The sequence below is a fragment of the Choristoneura fumiferana genome, chromosome 12, assembly GCF_025370935.1.
Source record: "Choristoneura fumiferana chromosome 12, NRCan_CFum_1, whole genome shotgun sequence".
NCBI classification, from domain to species: Eukaryota; Metazoa; Arthropoda; class Insecta; order Lepidoptera; family Tortricidae; genus Choristoneura; species Choristoneura fumiferana.
Window position 1 is genome coordinate 8,518,651 of NC_133483.1, and position 27,352 is coordinate 8,546,002.

Below are 27,352 nucleotides of genomic sequence, written 5' to 3' on the forward strand. Positions count from 1 at the left end.
CGGCGCCATTCAGACGGTAATGAAACAGGCAGGTAAGTTGTCATTCATGCAAGTTGCGCCGACATGGAGCCTGCATTACAAAGCTTTCAATTTGTAGCGCTCGTAATTAGTGACACTCGGGAGTCGGGACGCTCGCTACGTAGAATGTTCTGGAGAAATTAAAGTACCCGTTTTAATTGCTGGGTATCACATTTTCTTGAGCTAGCCGATTCCGCTGTCGAGGTGGCATTTAAAATTCAGCTTGGGGACGTCTTGACAAAGAGTGCACTAGTTACGAACAATAAAGAAACTTGAGCTATGTTGGATAAAATGCAATGGATATGAAAACTTAAATTTTAAATGTGAAAGCATCCGTGCAGAAGTAGATAAAGATTAGCCCCCTTATTCATAAAACTTAACAAGCCTATGTTAACTAACAAATGCTTTGTCCCTTTCTAACAAATACAAATGTCGAAGTGACAGATAAGGACAAACGAATTTTAGCGGCATTTTAACTAAAATAGGTTTGATTGTCGTTTATGAATAAGGGGGTAGAAGTTTAGTATAGCCGTTCGTTAATGGCATCTGTATGTAGAGCAAGTGAAATATCGCTAGATGGCGTTAGTATCGTGAGGTCCGTTTGACATTTGCGTCCAAAGACTACAGTTTGCGTCGCGCTCGTGATTGGTTAAATAACTAAATGAGCCAATCGCAAGCAAGACAAACGAAAATCGGACCTCACGATACTAACGCCACCTAGCGATAGTTCGCCTGTCGAAAATCCGTCATTGTACTACTAACATTCAAGTATTTTAACCCGTCGAATGCCCTGCGCGCCACAGTGGCGCGTATCTAAGTAGGTACCTACTCGTGATTAGTCCATTTTTGTTACTAGTTTCGATCACCCTTTAACAAAGTGTACTAGTCCAAAATTACTCAAAAAAGTCGCAAAATTACTCAATGAATAGCGCTGGGAGCAAGTAGGCGGAGCCAAAATCCCGAATCCTCAAGGGCATTTTGGTGTTGACAGCGTCTTAATCGCGCGACTGGTTAAGTATTGGGCGGTGGTCTGCAACAAACGCCGTAGGTCGCATCCGGCGTGACGCTATACGCGGCGTAGGAATGCTTAGGTACTATGGAAATGCACTAAGTATAGTGGTCTCTCTCACGACGCGTTTTTGCCATCGAGTTGGTGAATTTTACAAACGAGCAAGAGGAAAATCAGTTAAATTAAAAGGAATTTTATCTGTGGCATCGTAGCTCCTTGGACCGAATACTAGTTTAATCGAGGTGGTTCTTAAGCTACTTTTCATCAAAATCGATTGCCATGGGTACTATGCGCCTAGGGTAGGTTACTTATGCCATAAAATTGCTAATGATCTTCACTTTGGTAAGTACAGTGGGCTATAGTGGGCGTGCGAGAAACTAACATTTCCTAGTGACCATCACAGTTGACGCTGGAAGCCGCGTTTCCGAGTGACCATCGCAGTTGACGCTGGAAACCGCGTTTCCGAGTGACCATCGCAGTTGACGCTGGAAGCCCGGACGCGACCTACGGTGTTTGTTGCAGACCACCGCCTTAGTATGCGTCTCTTTGACGTCTCCAACATGGTCGTAATTTTGTTTGGGATTATTATTTCCTGGACTCAATAGAAGGAATAACGAATAAAACAAAAACTACTTCAGTCAACCCAAAATGTTTACTTCAAATATACACTCAATCACACAGCATGAAAATTACACAAAATCCCTATAGAAAACATTTTCGCACTACTTAATAACAAATAGTAATAACCTAGATTTACATTATTTTCGTTATTATATTAATACATTTGGGTCACACGATTATTCTAGTACAATTAGTGATTAAATAATGTACGTTTGGCATCATTTCAGCTCGCCGCATTAACATTTTAAGCTGGTTTAACAGTTTAAATACGTAATGACAATATCGAACATTTATTATTACGGATACATTTCAACATGCAGCCAGCATTAAAATGAATACATGCGTAATTATTTTTAATACAGACTTTCCATCTCCTTGCCTTTAGACTTCATAATTTTATGGCGTTATATTATAATATAAACCCAAGCAATATGCGCTGCCTTGTACAGGGGTGGTCATTTTACTACAGAATAATTCAGAAAAATGTAGGTTAAATTTTTGACGAAATGCATAAATACCACAACATTCTTGCACGAATAGTTTTAGTCCTTCTTTCATCCGTTTGTACTGTTTATTATTGCACTATACAAAAAATCCTCGATTTATACGAGCACTTTAAATGCAGCAATAACCACTTCCGCACAAGGCTTGTGTGTAAGAGACCAAAATCTCGCTTTTGTGTTTACGCTTGTCGGCTTTCGTCTAGAAGCATAGGAGAGGCGTATTAAAGCAATTAACTGGTGAAACAAATAAAATCGAGGGAAAATTTGATTATATTATTATTATAAATGTGCCATGTTCGAACTCTCGGTAGAAGATTAAGAAACCATGCTTGCAGCAATGGTATTCTCTTATTACTTGTAATTACATTATATAAAGCAACTTAAGAATAGTTAGGTACAATTTATATCAAACTCAGTTACATTGTAATAAAACATAAAAAATACAAACAGTATAGAAAATTTCTTAAACGAAGAAAAATACACGACCTTATCTAATTTTAAATGAACAAATAACAAATATTAAAGCCGGCGACTGTTTTCCTTGTAAACATCTAGAATTGCTATTAAAGCGCTCTAAAAGCTTTAAATATCTCAAGTATTTCTAAATATTATGTCTTAAAAATAAAGCTATTAAAAAGTATTTATTCGGTCACTGTTCCGATCTCAATGTAAACATTTCTCTTATACTTCACCTAAAATCGCTATTAACGCGATTTTTCACGTATAGCAAACATCCTTTAGACACTGTAACGTAAAACAGAATCGTGTGCATGCCTTGAGGAATTCTCTACTTTGGTGAAGTCATTCATGATATCAGAAATCACTCAAAGCTACAAATTGAAACCTCATATCTAAGAAAACTAATTCTACATTCATAAATCAGTATGTGTTGACATCATTGAACCAATTTATATAAAATTGGCGTTGATATCGCAAGCGGTACGTGCGTGAATATCGAATGCGTGTTAGAACTTAGATTTCGTTTGCCAAAACACGTTTCTCATAAGAATTAATTTATGAGAACGTTTTTGGAATTAAAGGTATACAGGTGTATACCAGGTGTAATTGATGTAAGGCTTAGTCTTTCAAAATAAATGCCCGAACAATGTTAATTTTCGTCTCTGACTGAGATGAGAATTCCACTGACATGCCTTACCCAACTTTCACGAGTTATACGTATATTTTTATACCTTTGCCACGCAAAGAATAAGAATGAAGCAAACGTATTTATTACATTTAACATCGCGAAAATCGTGCCAAATTTAAATGTAGGTCAAACAAGAAGGAAAGCTTTTACAGGACGAATTTTAAAGTAGAGGTTATAACAATATTAGGTAGCCGTAGTTTGTTAGTTTTAAAGTGTTAATCTGAAACTACTTAAGCGAAATATTCTATTAAAACTAAGCAGGTCTATATTTATTTTACGTCATTAAGTAATAAGTAATACTGGGCGCAAAATCCTACTAATATTATAAATGCGAAAGTTTGTAAGTCTGTTTGTTTATTTGTTTGTTACTCCATCACGTCTAAACCGCCTAACCGATTTCGATGAAATTCGGTATACAGATAGGTTGCGTCCCGGGGAAGGACATAGGATAGTTTTTACCCCGGAAAGTCGCTTAGTCCCCGCGGGACACCGAAAACCGAATTCTACGCGGACGGAGTCGCGGGTAACGGCTAGTGAGATATAATTTCTATAATGGCGCGCTAAAATTATTTCAGACTCAACAGGTTTCAATTTGACCGTACTTACCTATTTTTTTTATAATCTAGTTAAGTTTAAAACTGCAGTAATATTCTGCTTTATTTTATACAGTAAACTCAACTTACAACTACATGGTTAAAATATCCGCTTTTATTTTTTTTCGTTACATTTCAAAAAGTAAGTGTAGGTTTACATGTAGGCAATTTAACATTATTTTACGAGTACTCTTGTTTCGCCTTAAAACAATAGGTAGGGATTTAACAGGTACATTATTCCTAAAATAATATTAGCTTTGAAGCACGAAACGTTTATTTAAAGAAAAATATTACAATTACTGTCGACGATAATGCCACGATCATGAACTTGTATTTAAGTGAATGACTTCGGTCGACCCACCTTACGTATTATTAACATGTCCTAACCGAGGCTTCACTCCTATTCCAAAAATACCGGTACTAAAGGGGTGGGGGGAGGGGGTAAGTTACAACCAGGGCTTGAATCTGGTACAATTAATACCGGTATTATTTATATACCGGTTTGAAGCCATGGTCGTAACCTAAAGAATGATGGTCAAATTGGCCCATATAACCAATACAAATCTCATGTATACCACGTGAAAGCTAGTTACATAAGCTTCATTTTCTAATACGGGGACAAACTTCAAAAACCCCGGAGAAGAGAGTTATCAGCCTTCAAATATACACACACACCCAACGTTTATTACTACACTAGCTGTGCCCCGCATGCGTTGCAATGCTATTTCCTGTATATCCGACTCACTTTTGACCGTTTATCTCCCAGCCTTCACAGTCTAGTCGTCATAATAACAATTACAGCAAATAGTGGGATCAATAAGCCTACATACGTTCTAATTCTATTGGTGATTGGGCAGGGTACCATACATTTTTGCCCATCATTCTTTTTTGTCAAGTTAAGTTTGACTAAAATCATTGTTGTTGCGTTTTACAGCAGCGAATCCGGGTAATTCAAGTACGGGCGCCCAACAGAATGTAAAAATTGACACAGTTATCATACACTTCATTGTACAGTCGCCATCAGATATTTCGGAGCGGCCAAGGTGGTCAAAAATATCGCCACATGCACTCTATTATTAAGGTACTAGAGTTCATATATCGATATTTTTGATCACCTTGGCCGCTCCGAAATATCTGATGGCGAATGTACTTAGGTGACTTGGGGCATCCACTTCAATACAAGTCCGTGGTTCCGATTTACGTACTTCGGGAGTAAGTAATTGCGTGCACTGGGCACGATAGCTCGCGACCACTGTTGTGGTAACTGGCAGTTAAAATGTTAAAGACTATGGCAAGTTAAAGTCTATATAATATACCTTTATCCACCTGGGTCGGTCATCTCTTGTTGAAGGCGTTGGGCCGCGAGTAGGGATGCGTGGCGACGCGCTCTCTCGTACGCACTGCTTTATAACCGACGACCTTTTCAGTCATTGCTCTACCAGCTGTTAGTTGGTTAATGACGGCACAACATGGAACGAAACGACACGTGTTAGTTTTTAAATTAAAACTACTATACTACTAATATATTTTTTATTAAAATAAATTCACGAGTCACTCACGTATAAAGGTAATCGAGGTATTCACGACATGTTTCGTTCGACCCATCCGTGGTTCCTTGTCAAGGTTAGTTGGAACGAAAGCTAACTGTGAGCTGCGCGCTAGTATTTTGTCGCCGACGGCCGCGCCGAGAAGCCGAGCAGCAATTTTAATGTTTGAACTCACCTTGAAAAGGAACCACGGATTGGTTCGAAACGTGTCAGGTATACTTCGACTACGTGTCACGTGTGTGACCCGTGTATCTAGTTTAATGATCACGTGTTAGTTGTTAGTTACAGCGATAAAATAAATTGGGTAAGACGGTTGGACTATGGACTATGCTTATTATGTGTTTTTTCTCAACAAGCGCCTTATAAGTTCAGCTCCCATTTAACACCTCAGCATCGCACTCAACGGTACAATCAAACAAGGGCGTCGCCAGCCGATGGCCCGGAGGGGGGCAAGTAGATATGGAGAGTGAGAAAAGTATGAATTGTAGGTATTTATCGGAATTGGTGAATCCATTCGAGTTTCGGTTTCGACGTACAGGAATGATGGATCAAGAAAGTCAAGTCAAAGACTTAGGAATGGTTTGGTTGCTTTACATTTGGCAAATTTTGGAATCTCTAGGGAGGGGGGAAGAATCGTAAAGAATTTTCCTTTGAAAATATTCCGTGGTGGCTCTCATGAATTAAAGTCCTTGACCGTTATACTTGTACGGAAATGTTTATGATTACTTTTCAGTTTAATTCACAGAACTAATAATAAACGGATAATAATATCACGCGAGCTAAAACTGCGAGGCGCCTATATGGCTTAAAAGCCATACATTTTTTGTACAAAATCCGTTAGTAATTTCTCAAAAATAGGTTTAATACATAGTTTACGGTTAAAAAAGGATTACATTTCATTAGTAAAAATGTACCATAATTTATTAAAACCTGCGTATTGTAAAAGGTGTGTACATTGAGAAGAGAATGTTGCGACGTAACATTGCTATTCCTTTTATTATCAAGTATTTATATTAATACTTTCGGCGCTTTATCTTTATGAGACAAGACAATGCTGATGTGTAAAGTGAGAGTATTATCTTTGATGAAATAAAAAATTTGGCTTTTAAATTAGTCCAAAACTGTCTTGACTCTTACAACGCCATACCACACCCAAACTAGTATAGCACAGTTTGACTTTGATCCCACACTGAATACTGTGAATAGTTCATTATTATTTTGCAATAATATATAAATACAATGCCACTATTTCATGGGACATTAGCAGGCACTTTATTACTGTAGGACATAGACATAAATTTAAGGTGTAACAAGATAACATGTAACAAACTTCAGTACCCGAATTGTTAGTTGTTTGGTGATATCAGTATACTACTTTAATTTACAATATTCTGAGGGGTCAAGCTTGACGAGTCCGGTTCCAGTTAGTTTTCGCTTCCACTAGTTTACTGGAACTACTATTGGTTCATAAAATTCAACTATTTCATTCCAGCATTGGAAATATCACTAGCTGATATTTATTCCGCGTTTTGAACGCCGATTTGCAAAGCTTCATAATGGAGATTGTTCACTAACATTTGATTAACGTGACACATCAATGAATACTATGTCTCAATAAGTGTTGGATTTTTTCTGACAAAAATAAATCGATAACGGTCGACAACCAAAGTTCGTATCTACATCGAAAATCCATTAACATTTGTGTTTTATCAATATATCATGTTACATCAAACAGATGTAGTTTTTAACACTAGCGAAGAGGTAACGTTTTAAAAACAAGAGCGGAATGTGTCTGAAGCGCGGTTTCGAGTAATTCAAATACAGACGGCCTACGGAATGTTGATATTGCTTACTGAAAAACGCCGTTGACGCATTCAGAAAAGAACACTGGGCTGTCATAATCTTACCGTCAATTCATCCATTTCAATACAGGTCCGTGGACTTATCTTATTTTGCGATAAACCAACGCAATTCGAGTTCTAGTATTAACCTTGAAGGTCTGTGGTGATATAAATTTACCTTGTACGGTTCTAGCGAGCGGCGTGCCGTCGCGAGAGAGGCTCGAGCCGAAGCCGGGCGCGCGAGGCACCGGCGGGCGGCGCTGCGGCAGTGCTTTGCCGACCACCGGCTTTACTACCTTAGCTGGGGACAAAAAACATATTCTATCATCTACTCTACTTGATAATTAAATATTTGCCTAAATTAGATCGTGACGCGTCAACAACTCTTGGACCTGGAAACCTGAATTTATGATGCAGGCAAAGGGACGAAGCCAATACGATAGCAAAGTATCACTAGTAGAGTAACCTCGCAAAACGACCAAACAGCTCAGGTTCATCCAAACCATCACAGAAATCCAAACATTAACTTTCACACTTTTTTAAACTTTAAAGTATAGTTGGGTAGCTAAATGGTTGTTGATTAAGCAAATTATTTACCTTTGTCGTTGAAATTTATTGTCCTCTGAATAGTATTAGTTCGGTCCGTCAAGCCGCGCTTCACAGCTTGTGGTTCACTCTTGAAATTTAACTCTACCTTCACATTTTCAAGTTTAGGTCTCCTCATAGCTTCCATCTTACCAGCCAGAACAAAAGTAGAGTTCAAATCCTTTGGATTAATCATTCCAGAACCAGCATTCTCCACATCATCCACAACATCAGCTTCTCTCTTCACTTTCTTTGTAGAATTCAAAGTCCTTGTTGCGTCTAGGTTTTCAAATGAATCGTCAATAACTATAGTCTCATTATTTGGTAGTTTTATAGGCGTTCCTTTACGTTTTTTCGGTGACACCTCACGATTCTCTATGTCCGTTAAGTCGTCACTATCCGTCACTATATCGACTGTCGTATTTAATTTCGACGCTGCATCGCCATTGGAAACAAACATCTCGTTGGAATTAATGCTGGAAATAAGTTTGAAATGGGGATCGTTGCATTCATTCTCCATGTCCCAAGATATAGATTTCATTGACTTGGCCTTCTTCATTAGATCTACATATTCTGTGGCTAACGCGGGTGGCACCTTATCATACCCTTTAAGGGTGAGATACAATTTCCTGAGCATATTTGGCATTTCGCTCATGTATTCCGTGAACATATTGATTTCTTTGTTCTGTATCCAGAGAAGTTTGTTTCTTAAATTGTCACTGGCTTGTGTGTGTCTGAGTTCTCTTTGTAATACGACCTTGTCTATGAAGTCTTGAAGGTCTGGGCAGTCACTGAGAGCTTGTTTGAGGGTGATCTGTAGTTGCATCCAACTCTCTTCACAATTGCTATGAGCGAGAAGAATTTTGGATTCAAGGTGTCGTGCTTTTTTCTCGTAGCTTTCAGCAGCTCTTTCTTGACGTGGAATGTCTTCAGTTACCATCTTAAGAATAAAAAAAAATATTGTTTATATCTGCCTGCATAAAGAATCAAATGGATGTTTTTTTTATATATATTTTTTATTCTTAGGATTAGGTTTTTATAATAGTTATAAAAAGTAAAATACAGAAAAGTACATACAAAATAAAAATATTATAAAAACCTAACCTAGTTTGCCGCCGGTAACGGGGCAGGGCCCAAGCTACCGGTGGTCAGGGCCGCAGAGTGAGGAACCTCCGGACGATGCGTGCCGTGTCCAGAAGTACCGCCTTCTGTATCTGGCCCTTAATCCAGCCATCTAGCGAGTCTCTTGAGATGTTTATTATTATTATTATTTTTTATTCGACTGGATGGCAAACGAGCAAGTGGGTCTCCTGATGGCAAAAGATCACCACCGCCCATAAACATTTGCAACACCAGAGGTATTGCAGATGCGTTGCCAACCTAGAGGCCTAAGAAGATGGGATACCTCAAGTGCCAGTAATTTCACCGGCTGTCTTACTCTCCACGCCGAAACATAACAGTGCAAGCACTGCTGCTTCACGGCAGGATTAGCGAGCAAGATGGTGGTAGTAATCCGGGCGAACCTTGCATAAGGTCCTACCACCTGCACAAGCATGCGACAAGGAAAGTAAATTTTCATGTCAACTGTCTTGATATTGGTGTAAAATCAACGGTTTAAACTTACCAGTTCCATAGTTTCGTTAGAGGACCTGTGCGCTAATTCGGCGACATGCGTGAACGCTCTGATCTGTAATCGCTGTCGGAGCGCCAACACCTTACTACGCGTCCTCAGCCCAAACAGGTGAGACTCCAGGGTGATGTGTAGTTTCTCTTCCTCGGTTATACGACAACGCCAATCCGCTTTTGCTGGGAAATAAACGCTTTGTAAGTAAATTTAAGTAGTTTTGTATGTATAGAACAGTTTCACTAAGCAACGAGCCTAATTTACACTCGCCCAAGTGGATCAACGTTAAATGCACTAAGATAGTGTAAGGGTAGGTCCCTAAACGCATAGTTTCCTATACACATGTGCGAAATAAGACTTCGTTTATCATCTTTCACTTTCATAATTATCTATTATTTTTAAACGAGAAATTCTTTTACATTCATTTATTTCTGGTATTTCGGAAACGCTTCTAACGATTTCGATTAAAATTTATTATTTGGGGGGGGCTTTCGGGTGCAAATAATATTTGATCTAGCTTGCTCTTTTCTCTGTAAAATTTCAAGCGCAATAAAATCGGTAAATACGATAGCTCTTATCAGTGTGGTGGGTCAGCAGCAGTATCTAGATCAGACATCAGTGCATGTTTAAGTTTTAAAACTTATTTCATTATGTATCTTCCCCCCCAAAAAAAGAACTCCAAGCTAAGCTCGGTCGCCCAGGTACAGACTTTGGCTGTATTCATGTCTTTATTGCTGACTGTACTAAAGCATAATAAATATCAGACTTTCAATTTGACATTTAATTATTAAATATTCACCTTTCTCCTTAGCCAGGTTGGGTTGTTCCTTGATAGCAGGCATTGGTATTGAAAGTGTTAGTTTGCACTCCAACTCTTTGACCTTCTTCTTGAGCTCCTCAATAACTTGTACATACTGTGATATCTTCATGTCACCATCCACAATATTCTTCTTTACACTCAGCTGTTACAAAAAAATAGTGAAGAAGTTCAAAGAGGAACAACATTATAAATTGGAATTGAGCCAAATTGTATACTATGTTTGCGAGTAAGACTCGAATTAATTACTCTGGCTGCATAAGATATTTACGGTTTTGTTCATCCTTAAGTTGAAATCAGTTAAATATTGTGTAGAAAATATAGCAAAAAATGACCTGTATCTTATTTGCGCGCGCGGCGTACTTTAAAGTGTTGTACGTATCCTCATAACTGATGCTAGATGGCGATATATTAGCGATCATAACAGTTTTGCAGTTGCCGCCTAAACTGTCTTTGAGTAGTCGCGTCAGCTTCGAGTCTCTGTAAACAAAAAGGAAGATATTTTAAATTGAAGGTCAAATTACAATATGCATAAATACGAAAATCAAAACACGCGAGTAAGCAAATAAAGAAATAAAATACTATTTTACTGTACTATCACTAAAAGTATTGACTAACTTAAAATTTAATTTAAAACTTTTCAAAGCATCCAATTTATCAATTGCAGAGTAAAAGATTAAGATATTTATTTTTAATTTTGCACTGAATGTATAATCACAGAGTTTTCTTTCAAATTAAGCCCTCTAAGACGTGCTGTAAGAGAGCTGTAAGCGTCTGAGCTGCATGTCGCCTGCGCCGTTTGCATACGCTTGATAGACTTCAAACTCGTTTTCTTTACAGCCCCACAAAATAATGCAACTTAGATGTTTTTTTTTTTTTACAGACCTAAAGTGAACTTTAGTACAAATAAAATTACTATATTTACCAGATTACTAGCTCACCTGTATGGTATATAACTGCTGCCATCAGCAAGCTTGTTGATGCAGTTTCCAAGTGACAGTAGGCTGCGGTTGATATTGGCTCCCTCCTTAAATCTCTCCCCCACACAACCAGTGGCTGAGGCCCGCTCACTACCAGCCAAGTCTATCATAGACAGCTTGACAACTCTGGCTTGGCTGCTGGTTTTGTATCGCATCTTTATGTACACCTGGAGTCCGAAAAATGAGAAATCTCGAATATTTTTAATTATCACCTAGGAGCGGAATTTCTCATAGCAAAAATCAAACATCAAAGGAATTGAACATAAGTTTTATCGACTATCAATAAATATTTCAGTAATTAATAAAACAGGAAATAGTAGGTACTTTTAAAATAGCACTTTGTAAGTAAGTTACAATTAAAATATAAAGTGCTTGAGCTGCTTTCAATTAACTTTACATTTAGAGCAGTATATCGTTGAAGAATCTTCATTGTAAATAATTAAGGGTTGTTTTTTAATCCATTTGTCAATCGTTTTTCTTTTAGGATTAACCATTTTAATAACAGGGGAATGACTAAGAAAAACTCAAGCGACATAAATGTCATAATATGTGATGTTGACGCGATTTATTTTATTTTAATATGGAGATTAGTCTCTTATCAAAGAGGTAAAATGTTACAGAATATTGTTACAAGGCGATAACAAGAAGAGTCGATTCAATAACATCGATAACTGGAATAGTCGATAAAACTTATGTTCAATCCCTTTGATGTTTGATTTTTGCTATGAGAAATTCCGCTCCTTGATTATTACTTATCAGGGGTAAATTTCTTGTAGCAAAGCATGCCAAATTAATTTAATAATTAACATTTTGATTAAGTTCTTGCATTAGAAAATATAAATAGGTATATTGTTTACATTTATTACTGTTTTTTAATAACTTTGAAACAATCTCAAGTTTAAAGTCAAAACAAACACAAGATTTTAAGAGTAAAATAATTTGCAATTTGCTTGTATTCTATGAAAATGTTGATTATGATACTACAGTCAAAACTGTTTATAAGGACAGTGAAGGAACAGCTCAAAACCAATCTTATTTTGATATATAGGATAGTGTTGGAACTTTTTTCCTGGTTGGTATATAGGTATACTTCAAATTCCGCAGCCTATCTTTGAATCAATGCAATATCTAACATCCTTACCTGAAAGACAGCATGACTCCTAGAACTCTCAGCATTTGCATCAGTAGGATGCTGGGTCCTGTTCTTATTGCCATTCTCCAACATATTCAAGAGTTCCCGTGCAGTGTTAATACTTTCCAATGTCAGCCCAGCCACCATTACTCCATATTTAGCATCTTCTCTCAGTTGCAAAGGGGTTTTAGATGGCTTTAGCAAGTCATACACATTTTCATTATAGACCTGCAGAGATAATTGGCATTGCTGATATCAGGATTATCTGATTAATGAGGATAAAACCAATACACGTCCCACTGCTGGGCGCAGGGCTCTTCTACGAATAAGAAGAAATAATAACATAAAAGAATCAAATTATTTAAATCACAATATACTGAAGCATGACAAGCATAATATGTTTGCAGAAGCATCAGTAGACTGCTTTCACTCCACCATGCGCAAGTGAGATACAACCCCCATTCTCAGGCTGCAGGCCAGCCGCAACTGCATTCTTAGGATATATGGAGCAGGTTTGATTGTATTTATGTGAATCACTGTTAAATAGCTCACAAAAATATAAGGCTACATATGAAAGCTGTTGAAATTCAGTTTAACTTAATAATTAGAAACTCGTGTATTCTCTCCATATTATAATAAAAAACTTAACCTTATAACAAAATAATAGGTACTCACTTCAATATAAGACACACCAATGTCGAAATCTCTCTCTTTTTCAAAGGAATTTATTGTATAAAATAGATGCTCCATAGTCAGATATGTAATACCAGGGTTTTCCTTGCTGCCGATCATGGTGAATGTCTTGCCTGCGCCTGTGGCTCCATACACAAATACCGAGCAGTTGTAGCCTTCCATCAAAGACGCCAGCACATCCTTAGTAGTCAACTCAAATATATCCTTATTACTAGCCGTCTGCCCACAGACATTGTCAAAAACAAACTTCAACTCCTTGTTCGCTCGCCGCAAAACGTTCTTAGTGGGCTGCTGTACACCCTGATAGAAAAACGGACGTAATTCTTCCTTAGGGTCAAAAACTAACATTGTGTCATCAACAACATCAACCACCACGCGACTGTTAGCACCCCTTTCTTTCTCGTTCAAAGGTCGCACCCGCACCACTACTTTTATATTAGCAGCCATGTTCAGCGTCGATCCACACTTCGACGGCAATGCACCAGGCCGCGATTTCACATCTTTCAATGGAACAGCTTTTTTCATTTTTATCTCAGCACTTCTACCATCGAAACAAAAAAACAGTTGAGTTCTTTAGCACTTTTATAACAATTATTCACTTGATATCGTATCATATGTAGTCTATCAGATATGTATCACCACTTAATTGAAAAATATTGAGAAATGTTTCGTAAACAGTCAACGACTAAACAGCGTCCGTGAGAGTTACCCGTTAAAATTTGAATTTTGAACTGACAGCTAGCGAATGCACCATTCCGTTTGACGTAGTGTGTGTAAGGTGTAAGGAGCCAGATTTGACACAAAAGTCAGTATTTCACGGGGCGTGTACACAAAAAACAGGGCCGGTATTTCCATGTCGGTGTTATCCGGGTCGGGAAAGAGTGTCACCCGCAAAATACACCTGCAGTTATTTTTATGAAAAACAAAACGGGAATGCATAAAAAATATATAGGAATAAAATTAAGTCAGAAAAAAAGTTTATTCTAATTTATTCCATGCCACGACAATAAATAAACTACTATTATTTTGGTGGCAGCGCCTAATGAAAAGTATTTTTTACTTATTAAGTAGGTAGTTCTTTTTTTAGGTAGTTTAGAATGTATCTTAAAACTAAATTCAATAACTTGAAGCGAGTGTCTTCCGTTTCAATCTAATTAATTTATATTCGTTTCAAGGTCTTAACACGCCAGTAAATTACGTTCCGCTTCAGTGTTTGTTTACGTGTAAACATTGCACAAAGAACCGGCGTAACCATTTTACATAGTTCAGTGCTAATCTTCAAAGCGAAATTAATTCTGTTTGCAAGACCTTATTGTGAGGACGTCACTGTATAAGAAACAAATACAATTTCCTCTTAATTTCCGCCGCTGATCCTATCTGGACGTAACGAGAGTCTTAGCATTCAGAGGGACTTCCTCTCAAGTTTTGGCGGAATTTCATTGAGCTTTATATTATAGCTGACTGAAGCCGAGACGCGAGGGTTATAAAGATGCTAAAACGTTCACTCGAAAATCTTAGCGCCTACATTATAGATAGGCAATGCACAATCATCATGAAGAATAATTAGTATAGTCCTATGAAATAATTTGATCGCTATTGTATTGGATTAAAAACCAATGAAAAAGAAAGTAATTATTGAACATGAAACTACCATGAGACACTCATTTTAAATGATAACAAAACAGATAACTCACATCTGAAATCGAGTTTAGCTCGACATGTTTCGGGCTAATTCGTAACCCTTCTTTCGGGAGCAACGCGACTCGGTGGCTGCTGCAACTAGCCACCACTGCGCGCGCGCCACCGCCCTGCTCGCGCGAAAGACAAGAAAAGAAAGAAGAAGCGAGCGCGAGAAGAAGGGTTACGGATTACGCGAAGCTAAACTCAATTTCAGACGTGAGTTAAATCCGTTTTGTTATCATTTTAAAAACAAAAAGTCACATTTCTTAAATATATTTGTGGCCTTTTAAGTACGTAAAAACTGTAAAAGTTACAAGAAAAGGGCTCCCTCAGTTAATTTCGACTCGAAGAAAGCTAGTCGCGGTGTGCTAGCTGTTGAAACGTAAATAAGAACTACAATTAATAATTATTTTGTCGTTTAACATTCCTTCGTATTTCCTGTACACTATTTTGTTTATATTGGTCGATTGATTGAAGTATACCTATGTATAATTTTGTATGGCAAATAATAATATTTCGTGTAGATACACTTAATTTTATTAATCCAATGAACATAAACAAAAATTACGTCATTAAAACCGAAATAGCCCTTGTTCTGCCTTTATTAGGCAAAAGACTAATCGACATCGGAGGTATCATCCACAATTATAACAATTAAATACCTATTGCAGTTATAAATTCAATCGGGGAAGCCTCACCGTGTTATTACACGTAATATACCTACCTACGTCACATGCCTAAATTATTCCTAATCTAATCAAACATTCACAAGTGCATTTCTCTAGTGGAGTTCTCATGCCAATTTTCAATAAATTGGATAGAACAGTTTATTTCATTTGTGAACTTAAAAAGTGTCAGACTTATCTTTGGAATCCGTCCAACCTTTGCGATGGAAATGTCGAATTACGGGGGCGAGTTGAAAGTGACAAAAAAGAGAAAAAATACGTGTTTCGATTTAAGATATGTTTTTAATTAAGTAAGTGTCTCGAGGATTCTGAACATCCGTCAGTCGGTCCACATCTTCGTCTACTCGGGCTGACTGGACAGTGGCATCCGAATACAGAATCATTGAGCACTCGCCTCAAAACTTTAAATTTTTTTCCATAACCGTGCTCATATTCTGCAGCCAGTAGATACGTCAAATGCTTCGTCCATGTCGAAATCGATTCCCTACTGCTTATATTTTTAGTATTTGTTGTTATAGCGGCCACAGTAATACATAATCTGTGAAAATTTCAAGTGTCTAACTTTTACAGCTTCAGAGATAGAGCCCAGTGACAGACGGACAGACAGCGGAGTCTCAGTAATAGGGTCCCGTTGGCACCCTTTGGGTACGGAACCCTAAAAAATGACCGGAACTCGAGAATTCTCCAGTTCCAAATTTAAATTCGCCAGATGCGGTTTTTTGCTGTTCATGGTTTTTGGGGGCTGAATAATTAAAGTAAAATATTAATTAAAATTACCTAGAGTCCATTCAGGATAACATTGGACTCTAGAAGGTCGCGAACAAGGGGTTCTAAATTTTTTTTGTGAAGTTGTAATAATGATGGGCTATGTCGATAACTTTGGTTCTCTGTCGGATCACTTCGTTACGAATTCTATCTTTCAGAGAAACTCCGAGCATAGCCCTTTCCGCATAGCACGTTGAGCAACTTTAAATTTGTGGACCAGCCCTAACGTGAGCGTCCATGTTTCTGCATCGTATGTCATGACGGGTAGGACGCACTGATTGAAGACTTCCGTCTTTAGACTCTGTGGAATTGGTGATGTGAAGACTTGACGCAGTTTCCCATTCATCAACTGTATTCTCCTGTTGGCCTCTTTCTCGAAGTTGAGAGTAGCCGAGGATCGTGCTCAGTGGCGTGCCATGGGAGAGACCTATGTCCAGCAGTGGACGAACATAGGCTGATGATGATGATGAATAATGATGATGATGATAATGATGAATAAAAGAAGTAATAAGATGAAGTCATAATTTTCTTTACTTTGTAAGTAGATTAATAGTGAGGTACTTACAAAATAACACAATATTAGGTAATACGTACGTAATTTGCTACATATTAATTCGATTTTATTTATACATAATTTATGTTGATATGTGATGTTTATGGGCGGTGGTGATCCTTACCATCAGGAGACCCACTTGCTCGTTTGCCATCCAGTCAAATTAAAAAAAAACATAATTTAATAACTGTGGTTCGTGGACTCATCCGCTTTCATTCCCTTTTAAAAATATTCTACTCATAGTTTCTGCTATGAAGTTCAAGCTTTTTTCCATTCCAAATTTCATTAATTTAGTGCAGTGCTTTAGTTGTGAAAAGTTAACTATTCGTATAAATTATGATTGAAGGTCGTCACATTTTGATCCAAATTGGCGAATTAAAACTATAATTGTACAAAATATTTATTTCGTGACTTGAGTTAACAATATTATGAACGTTCCGTTTCCTACAGAATGTTCTTTACCTCTGCCTCTTTAGGTATTTTATAGGAAGACGTTTCTGTTTTTAACAAAACAGAAAAAGTTTTTTATTTTTTTTAAATTATGATATGAAATATCAAGGAAAAATCTATAATTGCAAAAGTTTGTAAGTCTGTATGTTTGTTTGTTACCTACCTCTTCACGTCTTAACCACTGAACCGATTTAGGTGAAATTCGGTAAGTATACAGATAGTACTAGTCCTGGGGAAGGGCTTAGATTTAATCCCGGAAAATTGCATAGCAATAAACGAATTCTACGTGAACGGAGTCGCGGGCAACAGTTAGTTAATGAATAATTGAAACTAATATTGACGTCTTCGATATTTTAATTAGAATTAAGTTTAGAACGTATACTATAATAATGCAATTTATTAAATGACTTCCTAAAGCGTGCATTATAAAGAGCCTATTTTCCTTCTGTCCATTCCTATATTGAACAGACTTTAGATAGTTTTGTATTCTCGCCCACGCAAAAAAAAACTACTTATGTATATAGAGATTTTCATTTGTACTCCCAACTCTCGTGCACATAGTTAATCTGTTCAGTTTATTCTTAAGTTTTGATTATTACGTAAGATTTTAATTTTTGTTCCTCGTCTTACATAAATAAGAGGTAGTAAAAGTACCAAAAAAAAAACAAAGAAACCCGACTAATTTAAAAAACGCAAAGGAAGAAAACAAGTCTAGTGGTCTAGAACTGTTATGTTATGTAGCTAAGTAAAAGTTCAATAGTTGGGGCTACTTGGGTGGGACCCATTGCTAAGAATTTTTGAGCTCTTCACGAAATGAATTTGATGTGGGTTTTTTATTTAGATTTTTTCAAATCTATTGTTTTGTTTCATACTCATATTTAATTTAGATTAGAACCTTAGAGCAACAAAGCCCGCGTTGCTCTAAGATTAGAACTGACTTCAATTTGAATTTCGATTTTAGTCATGATTTTTTGATGTTTGAATATAATTTTTGTTGTTTCTTTAATTAGAATGGGTAATTATTAGCTTTCATTTGATACTCATATTGTTACAATACAATTTTTTTTTAAATTTCCCGTCATACCTATGTACATTTTTATGTGAACGCCTAAAATAATATAAAGTATAGGTATCCTATGTGTCTCCAACAGTTATGACGAATCTAAGAATTCCTTAGGTATATGTTAAAATCCATCCAGCCGTTTAGGTTTAGGTCATGTGTGTGGGTGAGGTAAACGTGCGCACTGGGTAAGTGTACGCAATCACATACTCGTACATTTCGGACTGAAATGTATGGGATTGCGTAGTATACATTTGCACACTGCGTCGTAAAAATACTACAAAATTATGACTATGGTGCAACAAAACGTTTTCATGCGGAGCAGTGTGGTATTCCAAACAAGTTTTCGGAATACTAAAAACCAGCCAAGAGCGTGTCAGACACGCCCGAAATAGGGTTCCGTAGCCATTACGAAAAAATTAAGTAATATTTTTCTAAGGATTTCGTATTTATACGGAATCTTCCATAGTTTAGGTATATTTTATACCTTAGGCTGCTATTTACTCTTAAACTACTAATAATTCAAACTTAGCCCCTATAGTTTTCCTTGTAAGTTTGATATACTAACTTACTACCATCCTGAATTTTTTCAAATTTTTCCACCCACCGATTTAGATTTTAGAGGGGCGCTCGATTTTAATAAAAATTTGCACTTTAAAGTTGAATATTTCGCAAACAAATCACTGAATCGAAAAATCGTCTTAGCAAACTCCTACTCCTTTTAAAAGACTTATCCAACGATTTCCCACACTATAGGGTTGGATGAGAAAAAAAAATCACCCCCACTTTACGTCTATGGGAGGTACCCTAAATTTTTTTTTATTTTTTATTACACCATTTTGTCGGCATAGTTTACATATATATCCGTGCAAAATTACAGCTTTCTAGCATTGATAGTCCCTGAGCAAAGCCGCGGACGGACAGACAGACAGACAGACATGGCGAAATTATAAGGGTTCCGTTTTTGCCATTTTGACTCCGGAACCCTAAAAAGAAAATGATTTTAGTTTATTATTAAAATTACCTTAGGTCAGCCCTCCTCTGTTTTGTTACCATCCCTTCCCGTAGTTCAGTTTTGTAGCCGAATTCCTGTGGGAACCTAATGGGCAAAGTTGATAATGAAAGAATAATACAATTTACCTCTGAAAGGTCTTACGGGGAATTTAAAATTCAAAACATATTTATGCAATTAAGGCCGGACCTATGGGGGAATCTTCAGGAATGATTCAGGAGGGATTATAATGAAATTATTAAAGACGATTTGATGGAATTCATTTTGGTTCGATAGAACCGTACTCGCTTTTGCCTCTGTATCAAGTAAAGTTAGCCCAATAAATTAGGTTGTGTTATTGTTTATTGAAACAGGTGAATGGCTCTTCGACATTTAGCGACGGGCCAACTTAGTTTTAGATGACAAAATGCAGAGACTTACAGCCTTATTCATAAAGTTAGAGCCTCCTTGAGGCTCCTTGAAGGCCGATGCTAAAAACATGATTCATAACGTCTGTTAGCGCTAATCAGTCGATCAAGGCTCTGCTAAAGTTAGCGGACCGTAGACCCTCCTTTATCTCTGCTAAGTCACAAAATGGCCGCCACAAGTTTGAACAGCTGACTTTGACAAGAGCAAAAAACCATACCGAAGATATTTTAGTGAAGGGTGAAGTTACGCAAAGATTAAAAAAAAACCAGGAAAAATATTTTCAGGAATTTGTATTTAAAAATCCTCTAAATTAGCAGCAATAAATTAACAATAAGTATGAAAAAAAAATAGGATGATTAACACAATTATGGCTTTTTGCACAACATAAACATGCGGATCGGAAATGGCGGGAAAACAAACTTCTCGCTTTTTATTTTTTTCCTGCAAATTTGCTGTCACTGCTGTCAACTTTTTTTTTTTAATTATTGATTAGGCCATTTTTTGTCTTTGATTTGTCAAGGTGGCCAACATAACGAGTCTAATCAGTCTATCAGCGGCTCAACAACTAGCAGACTGCTAGCAAGCGTTTATGAATCATACTTCTTGACAACCGTCTAACAAGCTTAATCAGTCTGCTAAGTAACAGACCGATCAAACCTCAATTAAGGATTTTTATGAATAAGGCTGTTAATAAAGGAAACGAAGACTTAGGGGCTGTTTCACCACCCATTGATTAGTCTTAACTGACGGTTAAATGTGAAGCTGTCTCTATTTGTTTTGTTCGAATAGACGGAGACGGCATCACATTTAACCGTCAGTTAAGACTAATCAATGGGTGGTGAAACAGCCCCTTGTGTATCTAATTGAAATGAAACAGATTCTATAATAATAATATATTCAAGTAACATTGACTCATTTTGTTAAACAAGTTATCTTAACCTATGTCTATGGGGGTTGTCTATGGGGTTGGGGCCTTGGAGATACCTGTCCATCCTCATCCAAAGGCTTGGCTGATTATGAGATTTTAAATACCATTTTATGGACAAATCATGTCAATATAGGCACCTAGCACAGTCTTGTTATTGGGATTGCATGTTTGTTATTGGGATTTGTTTTCTCGAGTCGAGTACCTAATGAGAATGGTAATATCTATCTCAAAAGTCATCTAATAAACTAACCAGCATCAAAAAGTACGGGCGCTGTAATTGTAAGCAACTTGGTGCTAATTCACTCTGTACCCGGTCCACACCTACCGAATTAACATATAAATTGTTTGTTGAATCCGACAACACCGCGTTAAATTATTTCACGAAGTTCTCAAATTTACATGGTAATTGCTAAAACTCAAGATTTGTTGTCGGATCCCTGATTGTGGATATCTTTGTGGGTTGAGATTGAGATTTGGAAGTCAGATTACATCGAAACAACGGCTAGCATAGAATGCTGAATAACTTCAAGACATTGTCATGATGTCATGACTTCATGAGTCGTGGCTGTGCTATGCCTCCAATCTTTCCGGCGGCGAATGCACTAGTCCCAAAACGCACTATAGTCAATACACTCTAATTTCGAAAGCCCGCTTCTCATAAGAAACTAGGCCCAAAACACCATATTTTCAAAAAGGCTCATTCTCGATTTACACGAGAACCATTGAGAACTAGTCCAAAAATAACCTTTCCCAAAATACCCAAATAGTGTTCACCTGTAGGTGGCGTAATACTTCATTCTCATAATGCATAGTTCTCAAAACACTCTAGTTCCAAAATACCGTAATTTTTTTTCTTTTATTTTCGAATGACTTTGAAATTGCTTTCAAAATGTGCATTATTTAGATGCTTTTGAGGATGCGTATTTACTAAAATAACCCCTATTATTTCCCTAAAAGGACGTCAGTGCCGTCAAGATTTAGTGTTATTTAAGTTAATCAATGACAAAGGGCATTTTCTATTATAACTTTATTACGAATCATAAACTGGCTCCACATTTTCTGGCCAATTTTATTATATGTACTTAAAACATATTTATAAACACCGTAGAAAACGGTATCGTAAGGCAATGATATTATGATAGTTGAGACCTTAATCGAACGAAATAACGACTGACTTAAATGAAATACTTCAAAAGCATCTAAATAATGCACATTTTGAAAGCAATTACAAGTCATTCGAAATAAAAGAAAAAAATTAGGGTATTTTGGAACTAGAGTGTTTTGAGAACTATGCATTATGAGAATGAAGTATTACGCCACTACAGTGAACACAATTTGGGGTATTTTGGGAAAGGTGTATTTTGGACTATTCTCATGGTTCTCGTGTAAATCGAGAATGAGCTTTTTTGGAAATATGGTGTTTTGGGCCTATCTTCTTATTAGACGAGGGGCTTCGAAATTAGAGTGTATTGACTAATAGTGCGTTTTGGGACTAGTGCATTCGCCGCCGGAAAGCCTCCAATTTGTCAGCTTTGTCTTCGACGGTGTGTCTTTACTATTTTATCTCAAAAAGACAAGGACAAAGGGTTTATAAACCAAAAGGCACGCAAGAGACGCTTAACACTCCGAAGTTATTAAGTAAATTAATACAGTCGGTATACATTTTATAAATACCCATTATGTCAACAATACAGATATGGGTACACAAATTTAATAATACCGCAACGTGTATACTAAAATTTACTGGAAATAAGAAAGATGTCAGTAGACGTCACAGGGGACTGACTGAAGAGCTGGCAGTTTTCTCCGACAAAGAATTAGCTTAGCTATACGCGAGCCAGCTGTACAATATATTCAGAAAGGCGCCGCTGCCAGTACCCTCGGAACTTTTAGTTTTAGTGTTAATTTTCTATATACTTTAAGTTTACGATAGTTACATAATAAATAGTTATAATTTCTATAAATAAATTAATTAAATGGTTTTATTTCAGATGAATTTCATATCTGTTAGTACTCGTAAATAACTTATTCTATGCAATCCAACTCAGAGGTACCGCCCACGCCCAACCAATCCAAATGACGACTATCTCGATGGCTTCACGCACTTTCCGCGGAATTTTTTTTTTCTGTCGCAAGTACAAATACCTTATCAAATCGGATATAGTGCGTCGAATCCGAGTCCATTGAGTGCTCAGCCGCAGCAGACCCCCAGTCATCCTGTTTTCTCATACTGCGTATGTGCTCCGATACCCTTGTGGAAACGTTAAGTGCAGTCTCTCCGATATATTTTTGCCACAAGAACACGGAATCATGTCTCGGGACCACTCAAGGGCTCATCCTTCGGCGAACACACCAACTGTCTGAGTTGCATATGAGGACGGAAAATCGACTTGATGCTATATCTTCAGCGTAAAAAGTGTCCGATTTTATCCGTCACCCCCTTTATAAACGGCAAATATACCGGTAGCCTCTTAGCTCCCACTGGTCCAATACAATAAAATACAATACCATAATATGAGTGAGGCTCACCTTACAGTAGTTTCATGTTTAAAATCCTATGACAATTTCTGAGAAAATTGCATTTTATCAAATGATCATTATTCTTTTTAAACTTCATGTATTTTGATATATCCCGTACCTACGGAACCTAAAAAGATTCCTACTCGGAAACACTGCCTTTTCCCCAACACTCCAATATAAATGTCACTACTCTGGAATCCCTGTTACTAAATCACCTTTATTAAATTACGCGTCTATTACACTCGGAAGTAAATGTATAAAGCAAATTAAATTAGGAAAGCAGCGACAGATGACGAAGGTCGAGACTCAAAAAAACCGCCCAAGTGAGAGTCAAACTCGCGCACTAAGAGTTCCGTACAGTATTCAACTTTTAATTACATAATATATTTATATGTTTTGTCAATTAAGATAATTCCATAATTCTCCTTTAGAAATAAAGCGTATGTAGGTATATATTTAAACTGCCGTCATTAAATAAGTTATCTTTTTTACATGGCCATAGTTAGATAATTGTACACAGAATTTCTATATTACACATATGATTTCAGGGTTCGGATTTCGGATTATCAAGGTTCGGACACTCATTCATTAGCTACATGCTCTATGGATATTACAAACTAGGAGCTTAATGTTCGTATAATTTTTAGGGTTCCGGAGCCAAAATGGCAAAAACGGAACCCTTATAGTTTCGCCATGTCTGTCTGTCTGTCTGTCTGTCTGTCTGTCCGTCCGTCCGTCCGTCCGTCCGCCCGCCCGACCATAGACGTAAAGTGGGAGTGATTTTTTTTTCTCATCCAACCCTACAGTGTGGGGTATCGTTGGATAGGTCTTTTAAAACTATTAAGGGTTTGCTAGGAGGATTTTTCGATTCATTGATATTTTTGGGAAATATTCAACTTTAAGGTGCAAATTTTCATAAAAATCGAGCGTCCCACCCCCCCCCCCCCCCCCGTCCCCTTAACTTGGAAGATTCCGTATAAAATACGAAATCCTTAGAAAAATATTACTTATTTTTTTCGTAATGGCCGCGGAACGCTATTTTGGGCGTGTCCGACACGCTCTTGGCCGGTTTTATTATTTGGTCCATAATGTAATAAACTTGGTGTGGCATTTAATTAATAACGAAATAACTTTTGGAAATTCCCCTGGGAACTTAGTAAAATCCCTTCATTTCAATTCAAATACCAGATAAAATAGTTTAGGTATGCGTGTAGGGCATGGATACGGTATTCGGTATTACCGAAAAACCGGGATACCGGTCATTTTTTTCCCTCTTTTAATACCGGTATTAAATATCTACAAAACCCGTTTTTCGGTATTTTGACTTGTGCTTAAAATAGTAATAGTCGACTTTAATTTCAAACAAGAAAGCACTTTTAATAACTTGTCTTCAGACTTATGGCTTTTGAAGTTACTTACCTCTTAATCTACTTTCAAATTTCAAATTTACCGCGCACAAGTTTGCTTTGTTTATTTGTTTCTCGAAGTTGGACCTACCTAACTGAACCGTTTGTCCCAGGTAGGTATACATAGTTGTCAACAACTTCGAGCGCAGAGCCCCCGACTATTGCGGGAGTTGGGACAACATGGACATTAGTTAGACATGACTTTCGTCTTGCCCATGTTCATTTTTAGGCCAACTCAGTCGGAAACTGCTGAGGTCAGCGAGCATAGCACTGAGGTCCTCCATGGTCTCAGCCATGACTACAATATCGTCGGCGAATCGAAGGCGAGTGAAGTACCCGCCATTAATGTTGATGCCTCGTCCTTTCCAGTCCAGAACCTTAAAAGCATCCTCCAATGCAACGGTGAACAATTTCGGAGCAATCACATCTCCTTGTCTGACTCCCCGCTGCAGAGGAATAGGCTCCGTGCTCTGGTCATGTAATCGGACGGACATAGTGGCGTTTTTGTACAGACACTAGACACTTCAACACTTCGATATACCGGTAGTCAACTGCACGCTGGAGAGCCTGCATCACCGCCCAAGTCTCGATCGAATCGAAGGCTTTCTCGTAGTCCACAAATGCAAGGCAAAGGGGAAGTTATACCCTTCGGTCTTCTGTATAACCTGCCGCAACGTACATGTGGTCTACGGTACTATAGGTTTTCGGAAGCCGGCTTGTTCGGGAGGCTGGAAATCGTCAAACCTGCTTGCGAGACGATTTGTGATGACCCTGAAAAACAGCTTGTAAACATGGCTCAGAAGTGAGATGGGTCTATAATTCTTCAGCAAGGTGTTATCACCTTTTTTGAAGATGAGCACCACCACTGTCTTCTGTTCCATGCTTTCGGTGTTCCCCCTTGGTGGAGGACGGAACTAAATGGTGTCTTAAGGTCCTTAAGGACTGGTTTACCACCCGCCTTCAAGAGTTCGGCTGTAATTTTAATCGTCACCCGGGGCTTTGTCATTCTTAAGCTATTTGAGGGCCATACTAATCTCGTACAGGCTGACGTCTGGGATGTCTTCGTGATAGTGTCGGGTTAATTTAGCCCTCGGGTCTTTAGCTAGATTTTCGACGGGTGTTCGGGTTGTCCTGTCGCTATCCATAAAACCTCTCGTTTTCCCCCAACAGCTCAGGTTTGGATGAAATGATTCTGCCGTCGTCGGTCTTCAACTTCATTAACCGGCTTTGACTTACAGACAGATCCCTGGTAAACACCTTAGAGCCTCTGATACGCTCAATAGCCTCTTCAATGCTATTTATTAGTATTAAATCGGCGTACATCGCGCTTCAGAGATTTTGAGATCTGCCTATTGAACTGCTGATAGCGACAATTAAGCGTCACCAGAAGACTGTAGCAGCATCTCACGCCTTACCTGAGAGCTTATTGGTTCTAGTACGGCGGGTTTTGAAGAAGTTAGATCCGATCGTATGGACAGCTTCCACAACCCGTCGTTGTAATCGTCCACGTCGCTACCTAGGCATTCGAAATGGTTCTGAAGTTTGAGCTGAAAGCTCTCGGGGTGTTGGAGCTGAGCTGGTTCCGGGCGGAGCGTAGATTTCATCAGTAGAGACCTTACAAGCTTGAACTGGATATTAATGAGCCTCGTACAAGCGAAAGAAATTATGCGAAAATTTGGTTGGGAACTAATAATCGTGAAACAATTTTCACCGAAGAATTAGAGAATCCAATTCCATATTATATAAGTATTAGTTAACAATTAACAACTTAAGTTTTTTATTTTAATACTTGCTCATTAAAAGGGAAGTTTATTAAATCTTGCTTTTCATGTATATTGGTTATATTTCAACAAAACAACTTACTTATACAGAAAGAAAGAAAATAAAGGGAAAATATGGAAATACCGAAAAATTACCGAAATACCGGGATACCGGTTTTCAAAATTTGAATACCGGAGTAATACCGGTATTGCCATCAAGCCCAATACCGCATAGCCCTATATGCGTGCGAAACCGCAGATAAAGTACTAACCTAATACCTACTATTTTTGTTTTTTTTTATATAAGGGGGAAAACAAGCATACGGGTCACCTGATTTTAAGCAATCACCGCCGCCCATGGACACCTGCCGACACGAGGGGTGTCACAGGTGCGTTATTGTCGGCCCTTTGAGGGACTGATAGTCTCGTTTTTTAAAGACCCTTAAGCTGTACCGCTCCGGAAAAACTGTCCCAGGAAGCTGGTTTCATATTTTACTTTAATGGCTTAGGAAACACAAAATTGAAGATGACATTTCATAGGTAGGTACCGTAGGTACCATTATTTTATTCGTAGTAGGTCAAGGGCAAAGATATCGACACGGCCAAAGTTGCAAAAATATGTATGTATACACGGCCTTAATGTTAAGTGCATAAAGTCGTGTATACATATTTTTGTAACTTTGGCCGTGTCGATATCTTTGCCCTTGTACCGTAAACTTAGGTTTCTATAGCCCCAAGCGTTCATCAATAGTCCAAATACGGACTTTTTAACATCTCGAACAAATAAGTACAGAACTGCCAATCTTACATTGGAACTGCTAACGTTTAGGAGGTTCATCGTGCATTTTCTATTGGATCAGTTTCTATTGGAACGTTCCGCTTGAGGCGCTGTTCGTGTTTCCATACAAATTGAGATTTTAAAGCGAACGCGATCGAGACGTATTTTGTAACCGAAAACTTACACTAAGGGTACAGGCTGCGATGAACCTCCTAGATGAAGTTAGCAGTTCCGTT

General features: G+C 37.8%; 1 protein-coding gene across 2 annotated transcripts; it reads right to left on the minus strand.

Moving 5' to 3' along the window:
- Positions 1–1,660: 1,660 nt before the first annotated feature.
- LOC141433228 (kinesin-like protein KIF18A) lies at positions 1,661–13,847 on the minus strand. 2 transcript variants are annotated; one of them, XM_074095172.1, is made up of 9 exons: positions 13,093–13,847; positions 12,427–12,645; positions 11,247–11,452; positions 10,641–10,785; positions 10,288–10,450; positions 9,489–9,670; positions 7,877–8,804; positions 7,458–7,580; positions 1,661–5,294 (listed from the first exon to the last, which is right to left on the minus strand). In XM_074095172.1, exons 1-9 carry the CDS (start codon positions 13,633–13,635, stop codon positions 5,227–5,229), a joined length of 2,577 nt encoding a protein of 858 aa, XP_073951273.1. In that variant the 5' UTR covers positions 13,636–13,847; the 3' UTR covers positions 1,661–5,226. The 2 variants fall into 2 exon arrangements, with proteins under 2 accessions (XP_073951273.1, XP_073951272.1); XM_074095171.1 differs by having other exon boundaries at positions 1,661–5,333.
- Between the last annotated feature and the right edge of the window lie 13,505 nt (positions 13,848–27,352).

Bases quoted from the DNA above. Each gene is read 5' to 3' on its own strand.
- LOC141433228 (XM_074095171.1), bottom strand. From the start codon at position 13,635: ATGAAAAAAGCTGTTCCATTGAAAGATGTGAAATCGCGGCCTGGTGCA. The intron at 10,451-10,640 runs GTCATTTTTTGC...TTTTTGTAACAG, and splicing joins CGCGCGCAAATAAGATACAG to CTGAGTGTAAAGAAGAATAT. The intron at 7,581-7,876 runs GTAAATAATTTG...TTTTGTCCCCAG, and splicing joins AATAAATTTCAACGACAAAG to CTAAGGTAGTAAAGCCGGTG.